This window comes from Peromyscus leucopus, chromosome 20, assembly GCF_004664715.2.
Source record: "Peromyscus leucopus breed LL Stock chromosome 20, UCI_PerLeu_2.1, whole genome shotgun sequence".
Lineage (NCBI taxonomy): Eukaryota > Metazoa > Chordata > Mammalia > Rodentia > Cricetidae > Peromyscus > Peromyscus leucopus.
Window position 1 is genome coordinate 19490063 of NC_051080.1, and position 22357 is coordinate 19512419.

At 51.0% G+C, this 22357-nt stretch overlaps 1 protein-coding gene across 1 annotated transcript; it reads right to left on the reverse strand.

Annotated features, from left to right (window-relative positions):
• Positions 1–444: 444 nt before the first annotated feature.
• Upk3a (uroplakin 3A) lies at positions 445–7192 on the reverse strand. Its single transcript, XM_028878108.2, has 6 exons — positions 7056–7192; positions 6114–6269; positions 4916–5195; positions 3857–3939; positions 2117–2249; positions 445–750 (listed from the first exon to the last, which is right to left on the reverse strand). The coding sequence occupies exons 1-6, from the start codon at positions 7105–7107 to the stop codon at positions 591–593; spliced, it is 864 nt and encodes a 287-aa protein (XP_028733941.1). The 5' UTR covers positions 7108–7192; the 3' UTR covers positions 445–590.
• Positions 7193–22357: the final 15165 nt, after the last annotated feature.

A 22357-nucleotide genomic window follows, 5' to 3' on the forward strand; every position in this document is an offset into this window, starting at 1 on the left:
TATCGATCATCATCTCTAGTCATTATCTATCATCTATCTATCTATCTATCTATCATCTGCCTATTATCTCTCTCTCTCCTCTCCCTCCCTCTCTCCCTTTTTCTATTTAGTCTTTTACTTTGGCTTATTATCTACTTAATAAACTCAACTCATTCTAAACTGAAGGCAAAGATCATTCTCCAGAAGGTACAGAACAGACGCCATGATGATGCCCACAGGGAAAGTGGTTTAGGAAGCTAGGTCAGGCTAGCCTGGTAACAGCCCAGATCCAGCAGCCCATTTAACAGATGGGGGCACTCAGGGTTGAGAGCTGAGAAACTCACATGTTCTCAGCACCATAGTTTTGACAACAGTGTCCCCACCTCCTGAGACCCAGTGTCCAGTCCCTCAATGTGATGTCACTCACATAGCCATCCCCTGCGCTTGTGCTTTCATTCCAGACACTGTCGCTTGAGATTTTATTAAGCATTTTCATGAAGTCGGACCAACAAGCCTTGCTTCGCCTTTGGTCAGGTCAGAGCATCAACACCATCACCGCAGATCACAAGACCAGACTGAGAGGAGACCACGACCTGGGGCTGGGGCTTGTCTCAGTCTTGGAGCTTGCTGGTGAACACCTCGGCTCTGTCTAGGGGTGGGCCCCGGTTCACAGACGTGTAAGAAGGCTCAGAGGCCCCCAGGGTCTTGGGGACAGCCTCCTGGGTGATCTGTGAGTCGTGTGTTGTTTCCCCATCAGAGCTGCCCGTGTCCCTGACAGAGAGAGAGAGAGAGAGCCAGGGTTAGGGGAGCCGAGCAAACCTGGACCCCTGCAGCTGCTCAGGGCCTTAACTTAGATAGCACCCTGCCTTTGAGGGTGTGGTCTCAACAAACAGTATGTTTGTAGCCCTTGTGTGTGTGAGGCCTTGGGAATAAGGGAAGTGTCACCCTTCTTGAAATATGAGGGTAGTTTCATGTCTGGGAGCTGGAGCATTAGAGGCCATTGTTCCAGGTCCTCAAAGTGTCCTGATCATCAAGGGAGACAGAGCACAGTTAACAGTGATCACACAGAGTGGACAGGTCCAGGTGGAAGGCTTCCTGGAGGAGGGGGCAGACACTCTGATCCTGAAGGAGGGTCATGGGTAGAGAGAGGCACATGGGATGAAACAGGAAGGGAGAGAAAGACATAGCCACGTCCAGCTGCCAGCCGGACAGCGACTTTCGATGCCTGCTGCCATTTACATGGATGCTTTGTTAACTTAAATGCTGGCGGACATTTGGATTTCACTGTCCCTCTCTGGGCCCATTGCTGGCCAGCTTCTGGGGCCCAGTTAATGTCACCTACTCAGACAAGCTTTCCCATCTGCTTCCCCACCCTGCCAGTGTCCCAAACCCCTCTGAGTTCCCTCAGCTTGCTGGGGCTAGGATCCATCCTGTGCCATGAGCTTGCTCTTGCTGAACCCTCCTCCAGGAAGCCAGCCTGCTGCTGCTTCAGGTCCTTTCTTTCCTGTTGCTTCCAGATTCCCAGTGAGCACACTGCAGGCTTGGGGAGGGAGAGTGCTGATTCACGTCCTGCTCCACCCTCCCCTGCTACCTACCAGGCCTCAGTTTCCCCACCTAAATGGGCGAGTTAAATAACAGCTCCCAGGAACTTCTCTGAGGGCTTCCCAGGGCTAATTCCAGGTGACCTTTACCATTCTGTTGTGCACATTATGGTCACCTTCATTTTTCCAGACGGGAAAACCGAGGCCCTGGACGCTTTGCTGAGGTCACACAACTCCATCACGGCTAAAGCTTGTCTCTTTTTTTTTTTTTTTTTTTTTTTTTGTGGGATGTTGGGATTGAACCCAGAGCCCTCTACATACTAGACAAGTGCTACACTGAGCTATATACTCCCAGTCCAAGAACTGAGACATAAATGGGCCCACTGCTCACAGCCTGGGATGCACCTGAGCCCTTCCCTCCCCTGATGAGTGACCTGACCTTGAAATGCCAGCGTTCTGCTTGCCTTCACCAGGGCCATGACACGGAGCCCCCGGCTTCCACTCCCTGCCCTGTCTCAGAGGACCCAGTGCTGAGTCCTCTTTCCTGGGGAGCGTGTTGCTCGGTCTCCAGGCTCCTCCCCGCTGGCAGTACTCACACAAAGCTCAGGACGATGGCTCCGGCGAAGCCCACAAGCAGGAAGAAGGGTAGGGAGCCCAGAATGGAAGTAATGACAATCATGCCTCCGCTCCGCCGGCCCGGCCACGTGTCGATGGCTGAGTAGGGGGTAGCTGCAGAGGACCACAGCCACTTACTCCGCAGGAAATGCCCCACCCTGGATCTTCTTCCAGGGACAGGGGTCCCCTGTCCTGGCTGCCTGGAATCCAGGGTGACCTACGTACCCAGGGCAGTAACTGCTCTTCCCAGGCTTTGGCCCTATGGCCTGTCTGTCCCTCGTCCCCTTCTGTAGTCTACGTGTTTCTGTTTACTTCCTCTGCTTGCATAAGGTTAGGTATATACGAACGCAAGGCTTCCGGTGACATAGCCATGCACATTCTAAACAAAATACAGTTGAGCAAAGGGCTCCGAGGGGACGTGGTTCTCGATCTTTCTGGCTAGTGTCACCCTTGGAAACAATGGACAGGTCCTACAGTGAGCAAGCGATTTGTGGCACTGTCCCCGGAGACAGATCCCTGGAGGTCTGACTCTGAGTTCACACTCCACTCTGGTACCCCAGGTCTAGGGGGTCCCCTATGCATACCCCAGGGGCCAACCCTTAGGACTGGCTCCAGAAGTGCTCGGCCTGCTGCCACCTCCAGAGTTTCTAGAGGGATTCCACCGAGCCAGCCAGGCAAGGAGGTGGAGGTGCCCGCTGTGTGAGGGACCGAGGCCAGACTTAGAGCCAGGACTCAGCTCCAAGGACCTCAAGGCAAGAACACAATAAATGGGAATGTCACAGGGGGTGTGGCAGGGAAGGGGCATGAGTGGGGGGTCACCCGGCAGCACAGACACGCCACATAGACCCACATACAACACATAGCAAATACACTATACTTGCACACACTACGCTCATTACACACTCATAGATGTATGCCACACACCTCATACCCCACGATCACACACAAACCACAGACACACACCACACACTCGGACTCACGAGTAATTCAGTCATACCCACAGCCATGGGTACACTCACCCACTCACCCACCCACCAAGGTACCGCCCATTCCGCCACGTTCCTCACTGGTGTGGGAGTTCAGGCAACCATCTGGAGATCCAGCCTCCCTCCTGTGGCCCTAGCCCTGCCAGGGCTGGAGTAGGAGGCAGAGAGTTTCTGTGCTGGAGTCCCATACAGTCACGATCATCTGGTCTACCTCTGCTGAGCATGGATGTTCCCTGGCCCTAAGTCTGTGTGACCCTGCACCCTAGTGGCACTAGAGTTGGTGAGGGCAGGACCTCAGTTGCTCTGCAGCCTCCTAGCCCCTGCTGCCGGCCTCAGGGGTACAAGGGGCTCTGAGTAAGGAAAGACATGGCTCTTCCTGAGTTCTTCCACTTAGTGCCCAGTCCCTGTACTGCCATGGATCCTTGCTATCGTGAGAATCCACAGGACCACTGGTCTCTGGATCCAGACAGGTGATCTTGACTCTAGTGCACCCAACCTGGGCCAGTCTCAAGCATGGAAGAGGGAAGGGATGGTTCAGATGAAAATATCTCAAGAAGCATTATATTAAACAGCACAATGGCCAGGTGCTTGGGGGATTTTTTCCCAGGGATAGCCAACCCTCCTCTTGATCAATCCTTGGCCCTGCATTCCTGGATATGTCCTTAAGGAGTATCCCAGAACTGACCTGCCACGACACCCCCCCCACATACACACACACAGCATGCATGCACTTACGATGGTTGGTACGGATGGGATCCGACCATAGTGTCTGGTCCTGCACCAAGCCTGTGGACATGTTGACTAGGACATATTTGAACCTGGAAGAAGATAGATTAAGGGTGACTTTCCTCTATCCTGTGTGCCCAGCCACAGGAAACAGGAAGGAGGAGAACCACGAGAGGCACACAGGAAGACTTCCAGGAGACAGCTGTGGGTGGAGTCAGGACAACAGAAGCATGCTGGACTTGACCACATATCCCCTGGATCCTCCTCCAGCTTGGCTGCACCTGCTTTGGGAAGCCTTCAGGATTGGGGCTGTTGCTCAGCATTCCTCTGGGAGTACCCCCTTTTATTCTATGTGTCTGTAACCCCCTTGCTGGGTGTTAATCCATAATCCTCCAAGCAGCTCTGGTCCTTGGGGTCACAAAGGGAATTAGAAACCCAGCCTGATAGCATCCATCGCCAGCTCCCAGTTCCCTTGGCTTCCTTGGATTAGGGCTGTTTTAGGTGCAAGAATCCCCAAATGAGGGCTATAATCAGAAGGGAAGACCAAGAGAGATGGTAAGCTCTGTAGCCCACTTAAGTCCCATTTTGAACAGTGGCTTGGATAGACTGAAAATCTGCGATGAGGACCAATTCATCTACAGCCTATAGCTTAGTGACCCTTAAAATTAAAGCCTCTTTAGGGGCTGGGACTGTAGCTCAGTGGAAGGGCACACGTTCAGCATGTGCAAAGCCATAGCAATACACACACCCTTCATTCAGGCAGTTCGGGAGTTCAAGCCTAGCCTGGGCTGTGTGAATGCCTGTCTCAAAACAGAAGAGGGGCTGGGGAGGAGAAAGGCAGGGAGGGATGGAGAAAGGGAGGAAGGAAAGAGAGAAGGGAAGAGAGGATGGGTTTTAAACTGTGTTTGCAGAGCAGGGTGCCTAGCAGGGCCCTGTTGGTCCTCTGTGTACCTGCTGCAAACCAGGAAGCCTCCCCTGCCTGACACCTGGTCCGTGTGCCAAAGTATGGCTTCCCCCATTTTGTCCCCTCCCTGGGTCTTCCGTTCCCCCAGGGTCGTTTACACTCACCTGTACTCAGTAGCTGCTGACAGAGGTGGGTTGCAGAGGCCCTGGAAGTTGGGGTCCCAAAGACAGGTCCCATTGTTACCCACCCTGACTAGGTATGCATTCAGGATCTCTGAGGCCTGGTTCACATCTCCAACCGCGTCCAGGCTGGGCAAGTCACCACAAGGGGTCAGGTCAAAAGCCGCAGCTTTGTAGGGGCCCGACCGCCCACCCTGGGTTTGGTGGAAGGTGGTGCTCAGTGGAGTCCCCACGCTGTCCTGTACAGACACATTCCTGGAGCTGGCTGCAGAGGCAGTGCTGGGAGTTAGGACCCGGGCCACTCCAACTCAGTGGCAACCTCTCAGTCACCCATCAAACACCCCAAGCCCAAGTCTACCCAGGTTCGTTCTGGGCACTAGGATGGTTTGCACACACAAGTTCAGTGGTAACAGTGCAGCTGGCCCGGGAGCACATCACTGTGAGGTGGTGGGTTCATCTCTCACTCTGTCTTTCAATGCCCTGTAACCCCCAGATCAACAGACCTCTGCCACCTGCAGCTGGCGGCCCTGGATTCTTTCCCCTATAACACGGGAAGGGTGGGATAATGCTAAGGTGCATGTGGCTGGACCCATATTGGATCCCATCTTTCTTCTTTACTACATGGGTGACCTTGGACCTATTACTTGGCATCTCTTGCCTTTGGGCTTCTGTGAGGTGGCAGAAAAAGACCCCTAGGGTACCCACAGATCAGGCCTGCTGACAGGATGGAAGGCTGGGAAACATCAGAAGGTTACTAGGTCCCCAAACCCAGCAGCTTGCTTTGAAGGGCTGTGGGCTGGGTCAGGGGGAGCAATCCTAGGGAAAACCCTGAAATGACCTAGGTTCAAAGGTCAGTGAGATCAGAATATAACTGTAGGAGCCCTAGAGAGGGGACCCCACCCACCCCTGCCTTGATGCCCTGCTCTACCGTAATAGCGTGCAAGCTGCTTGCAGACATTGGCAAGGCAGGTACTCAATTGGTGTGTCTCCCCCACACCAGCCTGGATGCCAGGACAAGTGCAGGTCTGGGGCCACACCCACAGTGGTGTCAGTGTGTGCATGGACTGTGATGAGCAAGGGGGTCCTGGACCTTCACAGGTATGCAATGTCCCATCACCCAGCTCCCTCTTCCTCCTCCCTGTGGACTGTCAAGGACCCTTTTAGAGGGAAACAGGTTCCTTACCTGAGTCGACCATGGCATAGAGGTAAACCTCGTAAGTGCCGCTGAGTGGCTCTGAGCTATCGAACATGCACAGAGGTTTCTCCAAGGCCACGGTGGTCAGGGTGGGGTTGTTGGTGGCAAAGGTCACACTGGCCAGTTGGGGCTGGAGGTCCACAGCTGGTGAAGGCAATGAGGGTGGGAACTGACCTCTGGGCCCATCCCTGGGCACAGGTGTATCTGAGCACTTGCTGCATTGTCCTGCACTGGGCTTGGCCTTCCCAGCGGGCCAATCCACGAACTTCTCGCAGAGATAGTCACTGCTCCTGTGCCCACCCCGCTGGTCACATCCCCACCGCACCCCAGCTGCCCTCTATCTGTCTCTATAAAGTTCTATCCCAGGGCCCTTCCCCGTCCACCCCACGCTCTTCACTTGAACCCTCTATTCTAGCATGCAAACCGTATCCGTTTTCCGCCCTCTGGCTCCCCACTGGCCTCTCACGGTCTCTCAGGAAAAACAATGAGATCCAGACGTTCGGGGCTCTTCCATATCTACTCTCAACTTCAACCCCGGCAGGCTCCCTCTCATGCCATCCCTTCCTCAGCCACAGGGATCGAAAAATCAATCCCAGTATGGGCCATCCCTCCCTCTCCAGGAACGTACCCCTCCACCTTCCCCAGCCCCGGGGTTGCCACAGAACTGGTTCTGCCCTCTGCAGCCCTTGTAGAGGGTGTTCTCTGGCAACACCCCTCAGAAGGCTGAGGGCCAGCCCATGGATGGGCGCTGGGATTCCCATCAAAGGAAACACGTAAAGGTGGGCTGTTTCTCTTTACTACAGCTGCTCACATCTGTGTCCCTGTTGCCGGAATCAGAGACCTCGTAAAGGAGGCTCCCAGTGCCACTCCATGTCTCCGTTCCTCTCCGACCTCCCTGGACACACCCCGGTGTTCTCATCCCCGGCTTACTCCAGCCACACTGCAGGCATCCGAGGGCCAGCAGGGCCCAGAGCAGGAGCATCGCCCGAGATGAGCCTCAGCAACTGCGCTCCAACCTGAGAGCCCACCACGCCTTGCCGGTTGCAGCCCTGAGCACCTGCCGCCAGCAAGGGCACGCCCCACCCCTCCCGAGCGGACCAATCCGAAGCCTCTCAGTGTGATATTTGCATACAGCCTAGCCCCCTGGGCTCCTCCCACCAGTGCGGTTCTGGGGACCATTAATGAACTAAGGCTCCCAAGCATCTCTTTGCCTTCTGCAAAGCTCCTACTGCGTGCTAAAGCTGAGGTGAGGCTTTCGCAGTGTCGTCTGAGACACCCTCATTTTTGGAGCCTCAATTTCTATAGTGTAAAGTAGAGACACTAGTTCCAACACGCATGAGCTCATACTACATGCCAGATACTGGTAAATTAATCATGGAAAAATGAAGTCCTGGATGATGGTTCTTTTCTGTTCACAGACCATGCAAGACAGAGGCCCAGAGAGACTGAGAAGGGGCAGGAACCGGTGGGACCAGGCCAAGGGCTGCTTCAGGTGAACGGAATAGGGTCTTTAACCCCTCGCTGCTTCCTGAGAAGCAATGGACGATAGGGATGGTGGGCTGGGGTGCCGCTCAGCGGTAGATGCTTGCGTAGGCTAAGTAAGACGCTGGGTCGTCGTCGTCCCCCAGCAGAGCTGAAGCGTGGGGAAGAAACCCCGTTCTTTTTCGTGGCGCCTCTTCTCCTGATGGGATCCTTCAAGATGAAGCTGAACATCTTCCCCACCACGGCTGTCAGAACTCACTGATGAATGCAAATGTCACTGGTCCTATGAGAAACACATGGTCCCAGGAATAGGGCTGACTCCCTGGGTATGCCCTGGGTGAAGAGTGGAAAGGGGTATGAGCTTCCAGTCTGTGGTGGGGACAACAAACAAGGTTTTCCTATGAAGTAAGGTGTCTTGACCCATGGCAGAGAGCTCCTGCTGTTGAGGAAGGGGCATTCTTGTTACGAACCAAGGAGAATGGAAGTGAGGAAGTGCGAGTGTGTTTACAGATGCCTTGTGGAAGAACGCCAATCAGAAAGTTCCTGTTAGTGGGGAGAGAGGGGGGTGTATTTTTGGACTGATAGATACTACAGTACTTCTGCTGTTGGGGTCCAAGGGAGCTGGCAAAATCTGCCAGCTTCTGATCTCTCTAAAGAAGATGATGTCCGCTGGGTGGTGGTGGCGCATGCCTTTAATCCCAGCACTCAGGAGGCAGAGCCAGGCGGATCGCTGTGAGTTCAAGGCCAGCCTGGGCTACAGAGTGAGATCCAGGAAAGGCTCCAAAGCTACACAGAGAAACCCTGTCTCAAAAAGCTGAAGAAGAAGAAGAAGAAGAAGGAGAAGGATAAGGAGAAGGAGAAGGAGAAGGAGAAGGAGAAGGAGAAGGAGAAGGAGAAGGAGAAGGAGGAGAAGCAAGAGAAGAAGGAGAAGAAGGAGAAGAAGGAGAAGAAGGAGAAAAGAAGGAGAAGGAGAAGAAGGAGAAGAAGAAGGAGATATCCATGAGTGTGTTGCCAGGAAGCCCTTAAACAAAGGGGTAAGAGACCCAGACCCAAAGCACCCAGACTCAGCATCCTGCCACTCCACAGAACCTGCAACACAAACACCAACGTATCGCCCTGAAGAAACAACACACTAAGGCAAACAAGGAGGAGGCTGCAGAATGTGCTAAACTCTTGGCCACGAGGATGAAGGAAATCAAAGAAAAAACGCCAGGAACAGATTGCCAGGAGACGTGGGCTGTCCTCGCCGAGAGCTTCTATTTCTGAGTCTGAGTCCAGCGAAGTCCATCTTTAAAGGAACAAATAAATGATCAGACCTTGGAAAAAGAAATGAGAGAGATGAGGGGGTCTTCACCTAAATTAACCAGTTCCCTCCAGTGTCGGGAATCTATGCACAACTCCAAATGCATCTTAAATCAATTTTATATGCAAGACATACGACTCAGCAAGCATGGGTGGGGGACCAGTAAATGAATAAAGTGTGGAATGGATAACATGATCATCTGTGTGGAAACTGGATCTGGGTGAATTTGCAAGCAGCTATCCCGGGCCCTTCTTGGAGAGACCTCTAAGAACACAATTCCTGAAATAGAACCCAGGTCCTTCCTGGAAAGTTGCTGGTAGTGGGGGGGGGGCAAATTCTGTGGTGTCCTAGCTCTGATGGTGTGCTTGCTAGAGAATGGGGAAGCTTTGGGATGAGGACAGAACTCTACAGAGCAAAACAGGACAAGGAAGATGGGCCCATTGGTGAAGCTTGCCTTGTACGCATGAGGGCCTGACTGAGTTCAAATCCCCAGCCCCCGTGTAAAAAGCCAGGCACAGTGGTACAGCTAGAACTCCAATGCTGAGGAGGATCAGCAGGATCCCTGAGGAGCTGAGGAGAGACAGAGGATCCCTGGGATTCTCTGACCAGCTAGTCTAGTCAAGACGAACCCCAAGTTCCGTGAGAGACTCTGCCTCAAATTTATGGTATATAGAGGAAGACACCTGATGCTGACCTCTGGCCTGCACATGCAAACACACATGCACACACAAACACACATGCACATGCAAACACACATGTACACATAAACACATGCACACACAAACACACATGCAAACACATATGTACATGTAAATACACACATGCAAACATGCATGCACATGCTTACAACACACATACAAATAAGCAAAATGTTGGGTTTTTTTTGCTTTGTTTTTGTTTTTATTTTTTACCTTTTCTGACCACTTAAGAGAGCCTAGTTGCTTTACCACTCCTACCCTCCGACCCTCACCCCTGCAAAGAGCAAAGTTAAAATGCTTACATTCTAAAATCCACTTCCTGCAAAGGTCCCCAGGCCCCTTAGAGAGGGGCTGACTCCAGGCTGGGATGGGCAAGGCAGGAGGAGCTGGACTTTTGAAATCCATTAAAGAATGGTGAACACATGTCAAAGGAGCCAGTCTAGACCGGCTTGAAGAGGCCTCCATCACCCGATCCGAGGAACTTTGCTCACAAAATAAACAAAGGTGGTAATATTTAACATTTAGCCCATTTGATAACACACAGGTCCGTGAGTCAATACTGATTCTGTACAGAGATCTGGAGAGACTAGCTTAAGGAAGGGTGACCTAGCCAGGCATCACTGCACAGACAGACAGCAAGTGCTTCCTGGACTTACAGAAGTGGGCACTCAAAGGCATCTAGGCAGTGTCCTGTCCCCAAAGTTTAACCTGGGTCTACTCGGCAGGAAGCAGACAGATGAGAACTGAGGGTCTGTCTGCCAAACAGCTGGCCACTTTGCAAATGTCAGTGTGGTAAAAGAGAAAAGACAGAGTCAAACAGAAGCTGAGACCTGGGGCGACCGAGGGGACCAAGGGCATGTAGTGCCTACAGACTCCAAGCCAACTTCTGGCTTAGTCATCTAAAAACAAGCAACCCCGTCCCAGCACTTAGGCGGAGAAGTCAGGAGAATCTCAAGTTTGAGGCCGCCTGAGCTGCCCGAGTCTCCAAATCCAAAGGCTGAAACTGCAGCTTAGTGGCAGAGCACTTTGCCTAGCATGCACAAGGCCCAGGTGCTGCCTCTAGTGCACACAGATGCACACACAGAGGAATGCAAAGTGCACACTATCATAATCTCTGTGACAGGGGAAACTGTCAGCATGTGATGCATATTAAGAAACAATAGCACATGGAAGTTACATTTCTGAGCCAGTGAGATGGCTTAGGTGCTTGATGCATGCTAAGCCTGACAACCCAGGGTCTGATTCCTGGGATCTATATCCGCCAGGGATGCAGATATTCCTGATTGATTGGTTGGTTGGTTGGTTGCTGGTTTTTTTTTTTTTTTTTTTTTTTTTTCTGGAGCTGAGGACCGAACCCAGGGCCTTGTGCTTACTAGGCAAGCGCTCTACCACTGAGCTAAATCCCCAACCCCAGTTTTTTTAGACAGGGTTTCTCTATGTATCCCTGGCTATCCTGGAACTTCCTCTGCAGACTAGGCTGGCCTCAAACTCACAGAAATCAGCCTGCCTCAGAGTGCTGGGACTAAAGTAGGCATGTGTCACCACCCACCTGGCAGGATCCAGATATTCTAAATTGAGGCTTGTGTCCTTTACTTTGTACGACTATTGGAACAGTGGACCCCAAGAAACTGGAATTCCCCCAGGAATCTCACTTCCGGAGGAGAGAAAGCTCAAACCCAGGGCTGACCGGAGGAGACGTTTCTCTCTGGGACAGAAGTTCATAACTTGTCAGCCTACCTTATAGACAAGACAATGATGGATCAATGGTGCGTGGGACCATAGCTTGACCCAGGCTGCTTAGCTCTGTATAGCACCGGCCTCCACTGAAACTCTAAGCTATCTCTTCAGGACTCCTAAGATGAACCCGGAGCCACTGAATCTATGTCTCTCTCTCCCCACTGCAGTCATGCTGAATAAATCTCATTTTCTGCCTTTTGATATTAATTTGGCAGCTTTAAATGCCTTATCAGTAACAGGGGCTTGAATCTGACTTGTTGGGGCACAGTCTATGTCCCCAAATCCGGTAACAGTAAAAGGAGAGAATTGCCTCCCACAGCACTACTGTGCCACCTACATACACCTCTTACCCCAAATAAACAAACCAATAAATGGGGGGACGGGGAGTACAGGACAGGGTCTCACTATGTAACTCTGTCTGGCCTGGAACTTGTGACATAGACCAGGTTGGCCTCAAACTCAGAGAGACCCACCTGCTTTTGCCTCCCGGGTGCTGAGATTAAAGGCGTGCGCCACCAAGCCTAGCATGGAAAAAACAATTTTTCTGTATTTTTTTAAAGGAGTTCCATTTTTATAGTGATGATGAGGTTATGCAAAAGACACCACACGCTGGGGCGAGGGGGGGACGGACGGACAAAGGTGAAGTGGCCTGAGTCAGACCGGATGAGAGAGAGAAGAAAGGAAGTGTGGCGGCCTTGTCAACACTTGTAAATGGATATGAGTTTGCACACCGCTGTTCTTGCCGCATTCCTAAAGGTTTGACATGTTCAGTATAAAAATGCTGTGGGGGAAGGGCTGGGCACTTGCCTAACGTGCGTGAGATTCTGGGTTTACTTCCAGCAATATAAAGAAGGGGGGAGGTGCTGGGGGAAGTTCTGTGTTCTCACCTCTCTGGGGATCAGTTTCCCTCTGTGAATGGGGTGGGATTGGACACCCCTGGGCTCTGACCCGCAGGGTAGACAGCATATCCCGGGCACCTAGAAAGTCCCAGCGACAGGTGCTCCAGAGCAGGGGTGGGGTTTCCTGCAAGGGTTTTTAGGGGCTGGCGTTTCTGGTTTTGTGATTGTTTGTGCACCTGGGCTTTCATGGGGTACGGGGTCCTCGGGGTTGATCTCACTGGTGAGAGAGAACAGCCCTGCCATTCCTTGACTTCTTCAGGCCCTGCTGTTTCCTATGAGAAAAACAAACAGAGCATCTTCTCATCTCCTCCTTTGCCCAAAAAAGGAGGGAGCTTTGTGGGGGAAATATTTAAATAATAATCCGCAAAGGCCCAAACATGCTCAGCAAAATAAATAAAGCAAAACCTCCTCCTCCGGTTTATAGTCAGGCCTCGGCTTTAAAGCCTGCTGGCTTTGGAGCTTGACTGAGAGATTCAGGAGGAGTGATGTCAGCAAGCTCACTTGGGGGTGACCCATGCCGATCTCAAAGGAGCGGGGACTAATGAAGATCTCTAGGCAAGTGTGACTCAGTGCCAGAGCACCCAAAAAGACAGAAAGAATCATGCCCCTACAGTAGCCACGCCCCCATGTAAGCATTTTAAAGCCTTTTTGCAAAATAATAATACCTTGGTTTCTTGGGTTTTTTGCTGTTGTTTTTTTGTTTTGTTTTGTTTTTTTGGTTGTTTTGAGACAGGATTTCTCTGTGTAGCTATTGGAGCCTGTCTGTCCTGGAACTAACTCTGTAGAACAAGCTGGCCTCAAACTCACAGAGATCCACCTGGCTCTGCCTCCCAAGTGCTGGGATTAAAGGCGTGTGCTACTGCCGAGCTGAGGTGTTTTTTTTTTAATTTGAGACCATCTCACTATGCAGCCTGGAACTCACTATGTGACCTCTGCCTCCTGCCTCCTACCTCTGGCTTTTTCTTTTTTTTTTTTTTTCTTTTTTCTTTTCTTTCTTTTTTTTTTTTTTTTTTTTTTTTTTTTTTTTTTTTTGAGTTTTTTTTTTTAAACTGATAAATCCCAGGTCTCAAATTCTGTCTGTAATGGAAAATGACCTTAAACTTCTGACAGCAGGCTTACCTAGCAGCAGGATATAAATCTGGCAGGAAGTGGAGACAGGAGGATCAGGGTAGTGGTAGCACACGCCTTTAATCCCAGCACTCGGAGGCAGAATCAGGCAGATCTCCATGAGTTGGAGGCCAGCCTGGTCTACAGAGCGAGATCCAGGACAGGCACCAAAACTACACAGAGAAACCCTGTCTCAAAAAAACAAAAGAGAAGAAGAAGAAGAGGAAGAAGAAGAAGGAGGAGGAGGAGGAGGAAGGAGGAGGAGGAGAAGGAGAAAGAAAAAGAAGAGAGAAGGAGAAGAAAAAAAAGGAGAAAGAAAGAAGGAGAAGGAGAAGGAGGAGAAGGAGAAGGAGAAGGAGAAGGAGAAGGAGAAGGAGAAGAGCCCAGTCCTGTGCAGGCCTCTTTCAAGTTCAACACTGGCAGTTTGTGGGGTAGAAATTCTTGCCCCTGAGCTGCTTCTCCAAGAGCCAGAGATCTGCCTCGTGTTTTAGAAGCTAGGGAGGCTGCCAGGGATGTTGGGCAATGCTGGTTTTCAGTGCTGGTCTCCGACCCTGGTGACCCGCTGTGGGATTCCAGCACTCTAAGAAAACAGAAGGACACTGTGGGAAACAGGGGTCCTCACTTTGTAATAAGTGTTCTGGAAGCTCAGAACATGCAAGCCAAACCAGCAAAAGATGGCTGGTGGGTCCATTTGGAATAGCAGCGGCATTTATATTCCTAACACATTTCCCTTCCCGCTTGGACTCCACGCTGGCTGAGTGCTTCAGGGAGGTACAGTCTTCTCAGTGTCTAGCATTGCCCCCTCCCCAGAGACCCCATCCTATTGACTCAGGACACAAAGCCTCACCTAATGCATATCCTGGGCCTCCAAAGTTGCCCTTTTTCTTCCCCGGGGCTCAGTTACAGAGACTTTGAAAGCTGGAATGAATACAGAGCTTCTAGACATCTGGGAGCCAGCTACGGAAGACAGGGACCTAGCGCCTCCTGCGCGTCCTGCTTCCCTGCTGAGTTCTAACTGCACATCATGTGGAAAATGGACTATAATGATTTGTTTCTTACAGCCCAAGAGAAGAAACCCAAAGTCTTCTGAGGGTCACACATCCTGCCCCTGCTTCGAGCATCTCCACATGGCTTTAAACAACTCTATCTTGGGACTCAGCCTTCTAAATATATTCACAAACTCTCGGACAGCCCAGCACTTAAAAATAGCTCTTATGACCAGGCAGTGGTGGTGCATGCCTTTAATCCTAGCACTAGGGAGGCAGAGTCAGGCAGATCTTTGTGAGTTTGAGGCCAACCTGGTCTACAAAGCGAGATCCAGGACAGGCACCAAAACTACACCGAGAAACCCTGTCTTGAAAAAACAACAACAACAAAAACCCACCAGCTCTTACAAAGGACCCAAGTCCCTTGTCAGTTGTCAGCCTGAGAGAGTCGGCATCTAGAGTGGATGTGCCTGTCCCAAGCAGCTCCTGTTGGAGAGACCTATCTTGCCATCCGTGAGTCTTCCAAATCCAAGAGCAAAATCCCCTCGAGGGTAGAGATAGGGGCTTGTGACAGTGACCCCATGTCCTGTGGGGTGTGTAAGCTTATCAATACTAGATGAGTGAAGAAGGTTTTAAAGGGGCTGGAGAGATGGCTCAGAGCTTAAGAGCACTGGCTGCTCTTCCAGAGGACCTGGGTTCAATTCCCAGCATCCCCATGGAGGCTCACAACTGTCTGTAACTCAAGTTCCAGTGGTTTCAACTCCCTCATACAGACATATATGTAGGCCAAACATGAAATGCATGTAACAAATTATAAGTAGGCTTTAAAAAATCAGTATAAAGCCAGGCAGTGGTGGCACATGCCTTTGATCCCAGCACTCAGAAGGCAGAGCCAGGCAGATCTGTGATGAGGCCAGCCTGGTCTACAGGGTGAGATTCAGGACAGGCACCAAAACTACACAGAGAAACCCTGCCTCGAAAAAACAAACAAACAAACAAACAACAAAAAAAAAAACACACAAAAAAAAATCAGTATAAATAGCATGGGGAAAAAAGAAGCTCTTTGTGGGTGTCAAGTTCATCTCGGGTCATGCCAGACAAGGTGCCCAGGAAGGACCCACAGGACACTGGTGCAGGCTGACCCTGGAGCAGAAAAGAGGAGAGTCTGTAAGCATAGTTTGAAGGTTGCCCTAACAGGTCACCACTGATGCATTAGATGTGGGGTCCAAATAAGGGGCTATCTAGAGGATCCGGGTCTGGCTGGAGGAGTCAGGGGGTGGGACTGGAACCTGCCAACTAAGAGAGGACAGGCGTGAGCACAGATGTAGGGAGGGGGATCCAAGACCTACTGTTCCCCTTTGTACAGTAGAGGACCTGGAGTCCAGAGGGAGGTCAGACGTCAGTGGTTTTCTCTTCCTGACAGTGTCCATCTGTGGGTCAGGAGCTGATTCTCAAGTCAGGACTGATTCTCCAGTCCCCGGAGGCAGTTTCTCCTGAGCGAAGGTGGATTCGCTGATTGACAATCTGATTTTTAAGCATCATGTCCCTGTCCTTACCTGCTGCCCCATTCCATGCTGGACATGGAGAGCTGAGGATGTCAGATTCACCAAGACCCCGAAAAAGCCTACCTGATGAACCAGAAGAGCTTGTAGGTGGGGATCAGCAAGCTGGGCTACTGCAAGGTGGAAAGGTCAGGGTCTCTGGGTTAGCAGAGCAAAACTGGTTTGTCAGGGACTGGAATGAAGCCTGCAGCAGACGTGCATAGCTCTGTCGTTACCTGTGAGGTCTGGAAGCCTGACGACTTTTCCTGACCATTCATTCTCTTGTCCCTGCTATCTCCTGCTAATCTTATCACCAGGGCCCTGCAGGCCCCACATCCTAGTGGGTCAGAGTCAAAAGAATGAATGTAACTAACACACATGTGAGCTCACAGAGACCGTGGCAGCATGCACAGGGCAGGTACAGGTTCAAGGCAGATGTGGTCCCAACGCTGAGAGGGGGAGCTGGACACAGGGTCTCACCCCTAACCAAGAAGCTTTGTGCAATTGATAGTGCCTAGCAAGGGGAAATTTAGTTTTCTTCAATGGAGTGTCACCAAGACTATGAAGCACACGTCAGGGGAGGCCCCGTGCCCAGGAGGAGTTGCCCAACATAAAATGAACTCAGTGGTATTTTTGCAGACATTTCGCATCATTTTGCTTTGTTAGAGCATGTTTTTGTCTTATTGGTCTTTTGCTTGTATATTTTAGTTTCTATTTTTGTGATTTTGAGTATTTTGTGTATGTTTCTTGTTTGTTTTTGCTTTTTAAAGAGAGAGGGGGCATAGGATCGGGTGGGGGGGGGTTGGGAGGATTTAGGAGGAGCTGGAGGAGGAGGAGAAAAGTATGATCAGAATATATTGTATGAAAAAAAATTCAGCTGAAAAAATAATTAAGTAAAATTTGCTTTGAGATTAAAAAATAAGAGAATTGAAGGTTGTGGTGATATAGACATAAATAACAGCTATACTTTGAAAAAAAAAAAAGAATGAATGTGGGCTCTGGGGAGCCGCTCTGCCAGTAACCCCCAGAAAGATACACTGACTGATGATGAGCCTCACCCTGACCTCACTGGATTTAAAATGCCTGAAAGTGACGCCTCCTTAAAGACTCTTTCTTTGAGAAACCTGGCATCTTGTTATCCCGATGACCTCCCTAGCACTTCTTGAGATGACCTGGCATCTGGTCATGCCCCTGTCTTACCTGCTGTATCCCATGTGACCTCGACCTAGACTCTTGACGAAGAAACTTTTGCAGATCTGGTACCCAGTGACCTCCCTAGACTAGTAAGAACCTGCATCTGGTGCCGGGCCAGGCTGCAGCTTGGTTCTGTGAGCTCTAATCCCCAAGGGCTGTTTTGGAGGTTCTTAAGCACGCTGGAAAGAGATGGGCAGGGCGTCCTAGATCAGGCACCCCAGAACTCTGACTATTGACTATTTCTCCCACTCTGTCCATCTGGGGCACTTCATGGCTGTCTGCAAGGGGTTTCCATGAATCTCTAGATACACCATCACCACAGTGGTTTGGTGGAGAAACTGAGGCCAGAGGGAAGACACTGTCCAGCCAGCCAGTAGGACCGCAGCAGGGTGGTGGGCTTAGAACATTGTTCTTGCCCCTTCACTACCCTGGTTTCCCCCAGACCCTCTTGCCACCCACCTCAGCTCAGGCGCAGGGCAGCAGCTCTGACTTGGTTCTTTTGATGCTGCCCTGAGAAATTACTTCCTGCTGTCAGAACACTGCCAGCTGTAGACTTAGTTCTCTATGCCATGTCCTTGCCCTCAGCCAACCTTCTATGCCCTTGTAGCCCTTAAAGTCTTCCCGGACTGGCTCACAAGGGTCCTAGTGTTGGTTCTAGGCAGTGCTGTTTACCCTGTGAGGAAAAGTCACTATGAAAGTTTATTAGGAGAAGGGAGGGACAGGAGAGGGTGTGCTCAGGCCTGTTTGAGATACATGTGCAGAGAGAGAAAGAAGGAAAAGAGAGAAAAAGAAGGGAGGAGGAGTCTGTGACCCGATTTTTATGGATTCCCCTGCACATGCGCGTATGGGCTCACATAGCTACACCACGCATGCGCATAGAGTGCGTGATCACGCTGCGTGCAAATTAGATGGCGCTCAGGTTACATAGGACGTAAGGCTCCTTGCTTGGTTACTGAACAGCGTATGTATGTATGGTCATGTAGCAACACCCAGTGCATGGAGCACCTGAATGTATACATGACCGTGGGCATGTCCCCACACCTCCCTGTCTTCATTTTAAAATGACCATCATTTCTCCTTTGTAGTCTGCTAGATTTATAAGATAATGTGTGGGGCATGATGGTACACGCCTATAATCCCAGCACGGGGGAGGTGGAGGCAGATCCTGCGTCAGGAACAGAGTACCACCCATACTCATAAAAGCGACCCCAACTAAAATGAAGGGGTTGGCCGGGCGGTGGTGGCGCACGCCTTTAATCCCAGTACTCGGGAGGCAGAGCCAGGCAGATCTCTGTGAGTTCGAGGCCAGCCTGGGCTACCAAGTGAGTTCCAGGAAAGGCGCAAAGCTACACAGAGAAACCCTGTCTCAAAAAATAAATAAATAAATAAATAAATAAATAAATAAATAAATAAATAAATAAATAGAATGAAGGGGTTGGACTGGAGAGATGGCTCTGTGGTTAATAGATGGTCTCCTTCTATGGAGGTCAGTTCCCAGCACCCACACTGGGCGGCTCACAACTGCCTGTTACTGCAGCTACAGAAGGTCTGATGCCTCCAAGGGCACCTGCACTGGTATGCACATACCCAGACAAGTAATTTAAAAAAAATAAATAGAGTTGGGCAGTGGTGGCACATGCCTTTAATGCCAGCACTCAAGAAACAGAGGCAAGTGGGTCTCTGTGAGTTCAAGGCCAGCCTGGTCTACAGAGCAAGTTTCAGGACAGCCAGAACTACTAGAGAGATCCCTGTCTCAAGTGTGTGTGTGTGTGTGTGTGTGTGTGTGTGTGTGTGTGTGTGTGTGTGTTTATGTGTATAAATGTTTTGTCTGCATGCATGCATGCATGTATGTATGTATGCATGCCACATGTGTATCTGGTGCTCATGGAAGTCAAAAAAGGCCAGCAGATCCCCTGGAACTGGAGTTATGAATGATTACAAACCACCATGTGAGTGTGGTGGAACTGAACCCAGGTTCTCTGTAGGAGTGACAGGTGCTCTTAACTTCTGAGCCATTCCTCCAGCCCCTCAAAGAATAATTTTAGAAAACAAAACAAAAATACCACTGAACTAGTGTGTAGGAAGCACCCATTCTATGTGCCGGGAAGACTGTTATTCTGGCAGTCACAGGAAGAGAGCCAGCCCTCGGGACACTGTTACTGGAGGAGTCATATAACACATGATCACAGAAAGATGTGTAAAACCACAGCAGGGGAGGAATAAGCCCATGAGATATCATCTGGGCTCCCTACCTTCACTGCCATGGCAGGGACGGTCCCTGAGGGCAGTGTGACTCAGCCTGAGTAGATAGCATAATGGCCCCTGCTTCATCTCGGGGTCATTTTCAGCTTTGGGCTTTTTTATGGGGTGTGTGGCCATCAGGACCAGAACATCTGGTGTCTAGTCGCCCAGGGGAGAGCCTGACCAGTCACGCAGGTTGGCTCTGAGCTGCTGGTAGCATCTGGATTCACTTCAGGCCTCATGTCCCAACGCCAAACTGCTCGGGACAACCTTAAAAAGTTAGGATAGTTGAATGACATTCCCACATGGGTGGGGGACCTAGAACAGGGGTCTAGTGAATGGAGAGTCCAGGAAAGAAGGCAAAGCCAAAGGAGAAGAGCAACCCAGAACTCTATTTTTCAATGTTTTTTTTTATTACACTTACTTGTGTGTATTACACTTACTTAATTGTGTGTATATATGTGGGTGTATACACACCACAGCTCAAGTGTGAAGGTGAGGAGACAACCTCTGAGAGTCAGTTCTCGCCCTCCACCTATGGGTCTCAGGGATTGAACTCAGGTCAGCAGGCTTGGCAGCAGACACCTTTATCTGCTGAGCCATCTCACTCACCCCAGACCAGAAACTCTTCAGAGAACATCCCAAGAAGTGTGGCCACAAAAGGACCCAGGAGGGCAGGTGTCTCCATGATGGGTGAGATGACCTGCTGACGTCCCACGCAACCTAAGTCAGAAGCTCATTTTTTAGTAAAAGGGGGGGAACCTGTAGGGTCCCGGCCCCCATTTTGGGTAGCTGTTGCTTTGCTCACTGTCCTTGACCTTGATGTCCTCCCTATGCTGATTCCCTCCCGGGTTCCACCTTCCTGAAGGCTTAATCCTTGTCTGTGTATCCTGCATAATGGGTGTTAACAGCTTAGATGCAAGATTGTAAAACATCGAACTTCTGCCCTCCGGGGTTCTCTCATTGTGGTGTAAGCCTGTATTTAAGACCTCCTCCCTCCTTCAATAAACGGAATTTGGCATTCAAAAAAAAAAGCACCCAGGAAAGAGAGAAGAGACGGAATTGGGGGGCTCTCAGGGGATGATGGGAGTAGAGTCGAGGATGTCCAGTGATAGGGGAAGGGTTGGATTGTTACAGGGTGAGGGTCTTATTGTGGAGTTCCCCAGGAGGAGACACCATAATGCTTAGCCCACAAGCACACGGGCTCAGGGTCCAGCCCAGAGACCACTGGAGGCACAGAGCTGGGTAAGCAAGTCACAAGCCAAGCAGGACCATAGGTAGACTGTGAGGAAAACGAGTTGCAACCAGAGAAAAGAAAAATCACAAAACGCTGAACAAAAGCGCCCTCAACCCTTAGAACCTCATGTCCCCCCTAAAACCCGAGGTACATAGCAAGGAATTTGGGGGTGCAGTGGAGTTCCGTCTCTAGAGATGGACATGCTTCAGACATGGATCTTCCCCAGAAACTCCTCAAGGAACCAGCCCTGCCAAGGCCCAGCTTTCATCTACTGAGCAGATTCCAGCTTCTGACCTGCAGAGGGGAGAGGATCGAGTTGTGTTATTTTAAACCGTGAACCGTATAAGGTTTGTTCCAGTAGCTAGCGGAAAACTGAGACAGAAATAAAACACCTGAAAATGCCAGTTCTTAGCTCTGGGGAGGGGGGCTGGGCTATAAGAACCCCTTTTTTTCTTTAATCTCTACATTTTCTAATTTTCCTATAAAAGCACTGTATGCATTTATCTTTTTTTTTTGGGGGGGGGCAGGGTCTCACCTTGTAGTCTTGACCCAGAACTGAATATATAGACCAGGCTGGACCTGAATTCAGAGGTCACCTGACTCTGCCTCCTGGGTACTGAAATTAAAGGCATGTTTCACCACACCTGGTCCTAACTCACTTTGGTTGAGGTGTGGATGTCTGTAGCCCAGACTAGCCTGGGATTCACCAAGTAGCCCAGGATAGACTCAAACTCCGCACAATCCTGATGCTGGGGCAGGGACCCAGGGCTACACCCTTTCTAGACAAGCAGTCTTCCACCCAGCTTCATCCCCAGCCCTCTTACTCATTCAATAGCCCAGGCTGGCCCTGAAGCTTCCACTCGGCTTCTTCAGCTCCCCCTAGCAGCTGGGATTATAAGCGGGTGCCACACACCTTCTCACCCTATCCACATATGGTACACTTGGGACAGGAGGGGACACTCGAAACCGAAGGTTCCCAGTCATCTCTACCACATAAGGGCACCGATCCCAGCACCCCACCCTCATGACCTCCTCTAACCTCAGGGATTTTCCCAGGGGTCTCATCCCCAATAACTGGGGTTAGGCTTCATCTCATGAATTTGGGGTCACTCAGTGTCGGACAGCGTACTGCTCTTGCAGAGGATCCAAGGTTGGTTCCCAGTACCCTAGTCCCGTGGTTCCCAATGGCCGTGTGACTCCGGCTCCCAGGGAATCTGATGCCTCCTGAGGAATCTGTGCTCAGTGCGCATACCCACTCGTGTGTGTGTGTGTGTGTGTGTGTGTGTGTGTGTGTGTGTGTGTGTGCGCGCGGCCAGGGGATGGGGCAGTCTGGGAGAACCAGCCACGGCTCAGGGCCGAGGGGCCACAGTCTAGATGCAAGATGGCAGGGAGGCGAGCCTGAGGCCCAGCCCCCGGGGCCGCCCATTTGGTCACCATTCTACTCAGGGGGCATTTGGCTCTCCTATGTCCTCGTGAAAGGAACTGAACTCTGACCCCTGGGCAGAGTCCTCTCTAGGATAAGAGGACAGACCCTCCTCCTACCCCTGTGTGTTGTCAGTCTAGGAACAGGCAAGGACAACCTAGGCCATTCCTACCCATAGTTCTCAGCGTTCACAGCCATCCCAGGTCCAAGCCGGCTTTATCCTCCCTCTCCCACCTCCCTGGGCATGTGGTGATGGCTTTGTAGGTCCACGGGAAAAGCTTGGGCCTATGTCTAACCTTCACCTGACCCCCGAACCCTGGGGATGCTGGGGGGACCCTGGCACAGATAGGTTTTTGGCTGCAGCGGGGGTTGGAATGCAGTCTC

Coding starts and splice junctions, on each gene's coding strand:
- Upk3a (XM_028878108.2), bottom strand. CDS start 7,107: ATGCTCCTGCTCTGGGCCCTGCTGGCCCTCGGATGCCTGCAGTGTGGC. Junction 5,196..6,113: donor CTATGCCATGGTCGACTCAG/GTAAGGAACCTG, acceptor CTGCCTCTGCAG/CCAGCTCCAGGAATGTGTCT. Junction 2,250..3,856: donor TCCCATCCGTACCAACCATC/GTAAGTGCATGC, acceptor GGTCCTCTGCAG/CTACCCCCTACTCAGCCATC.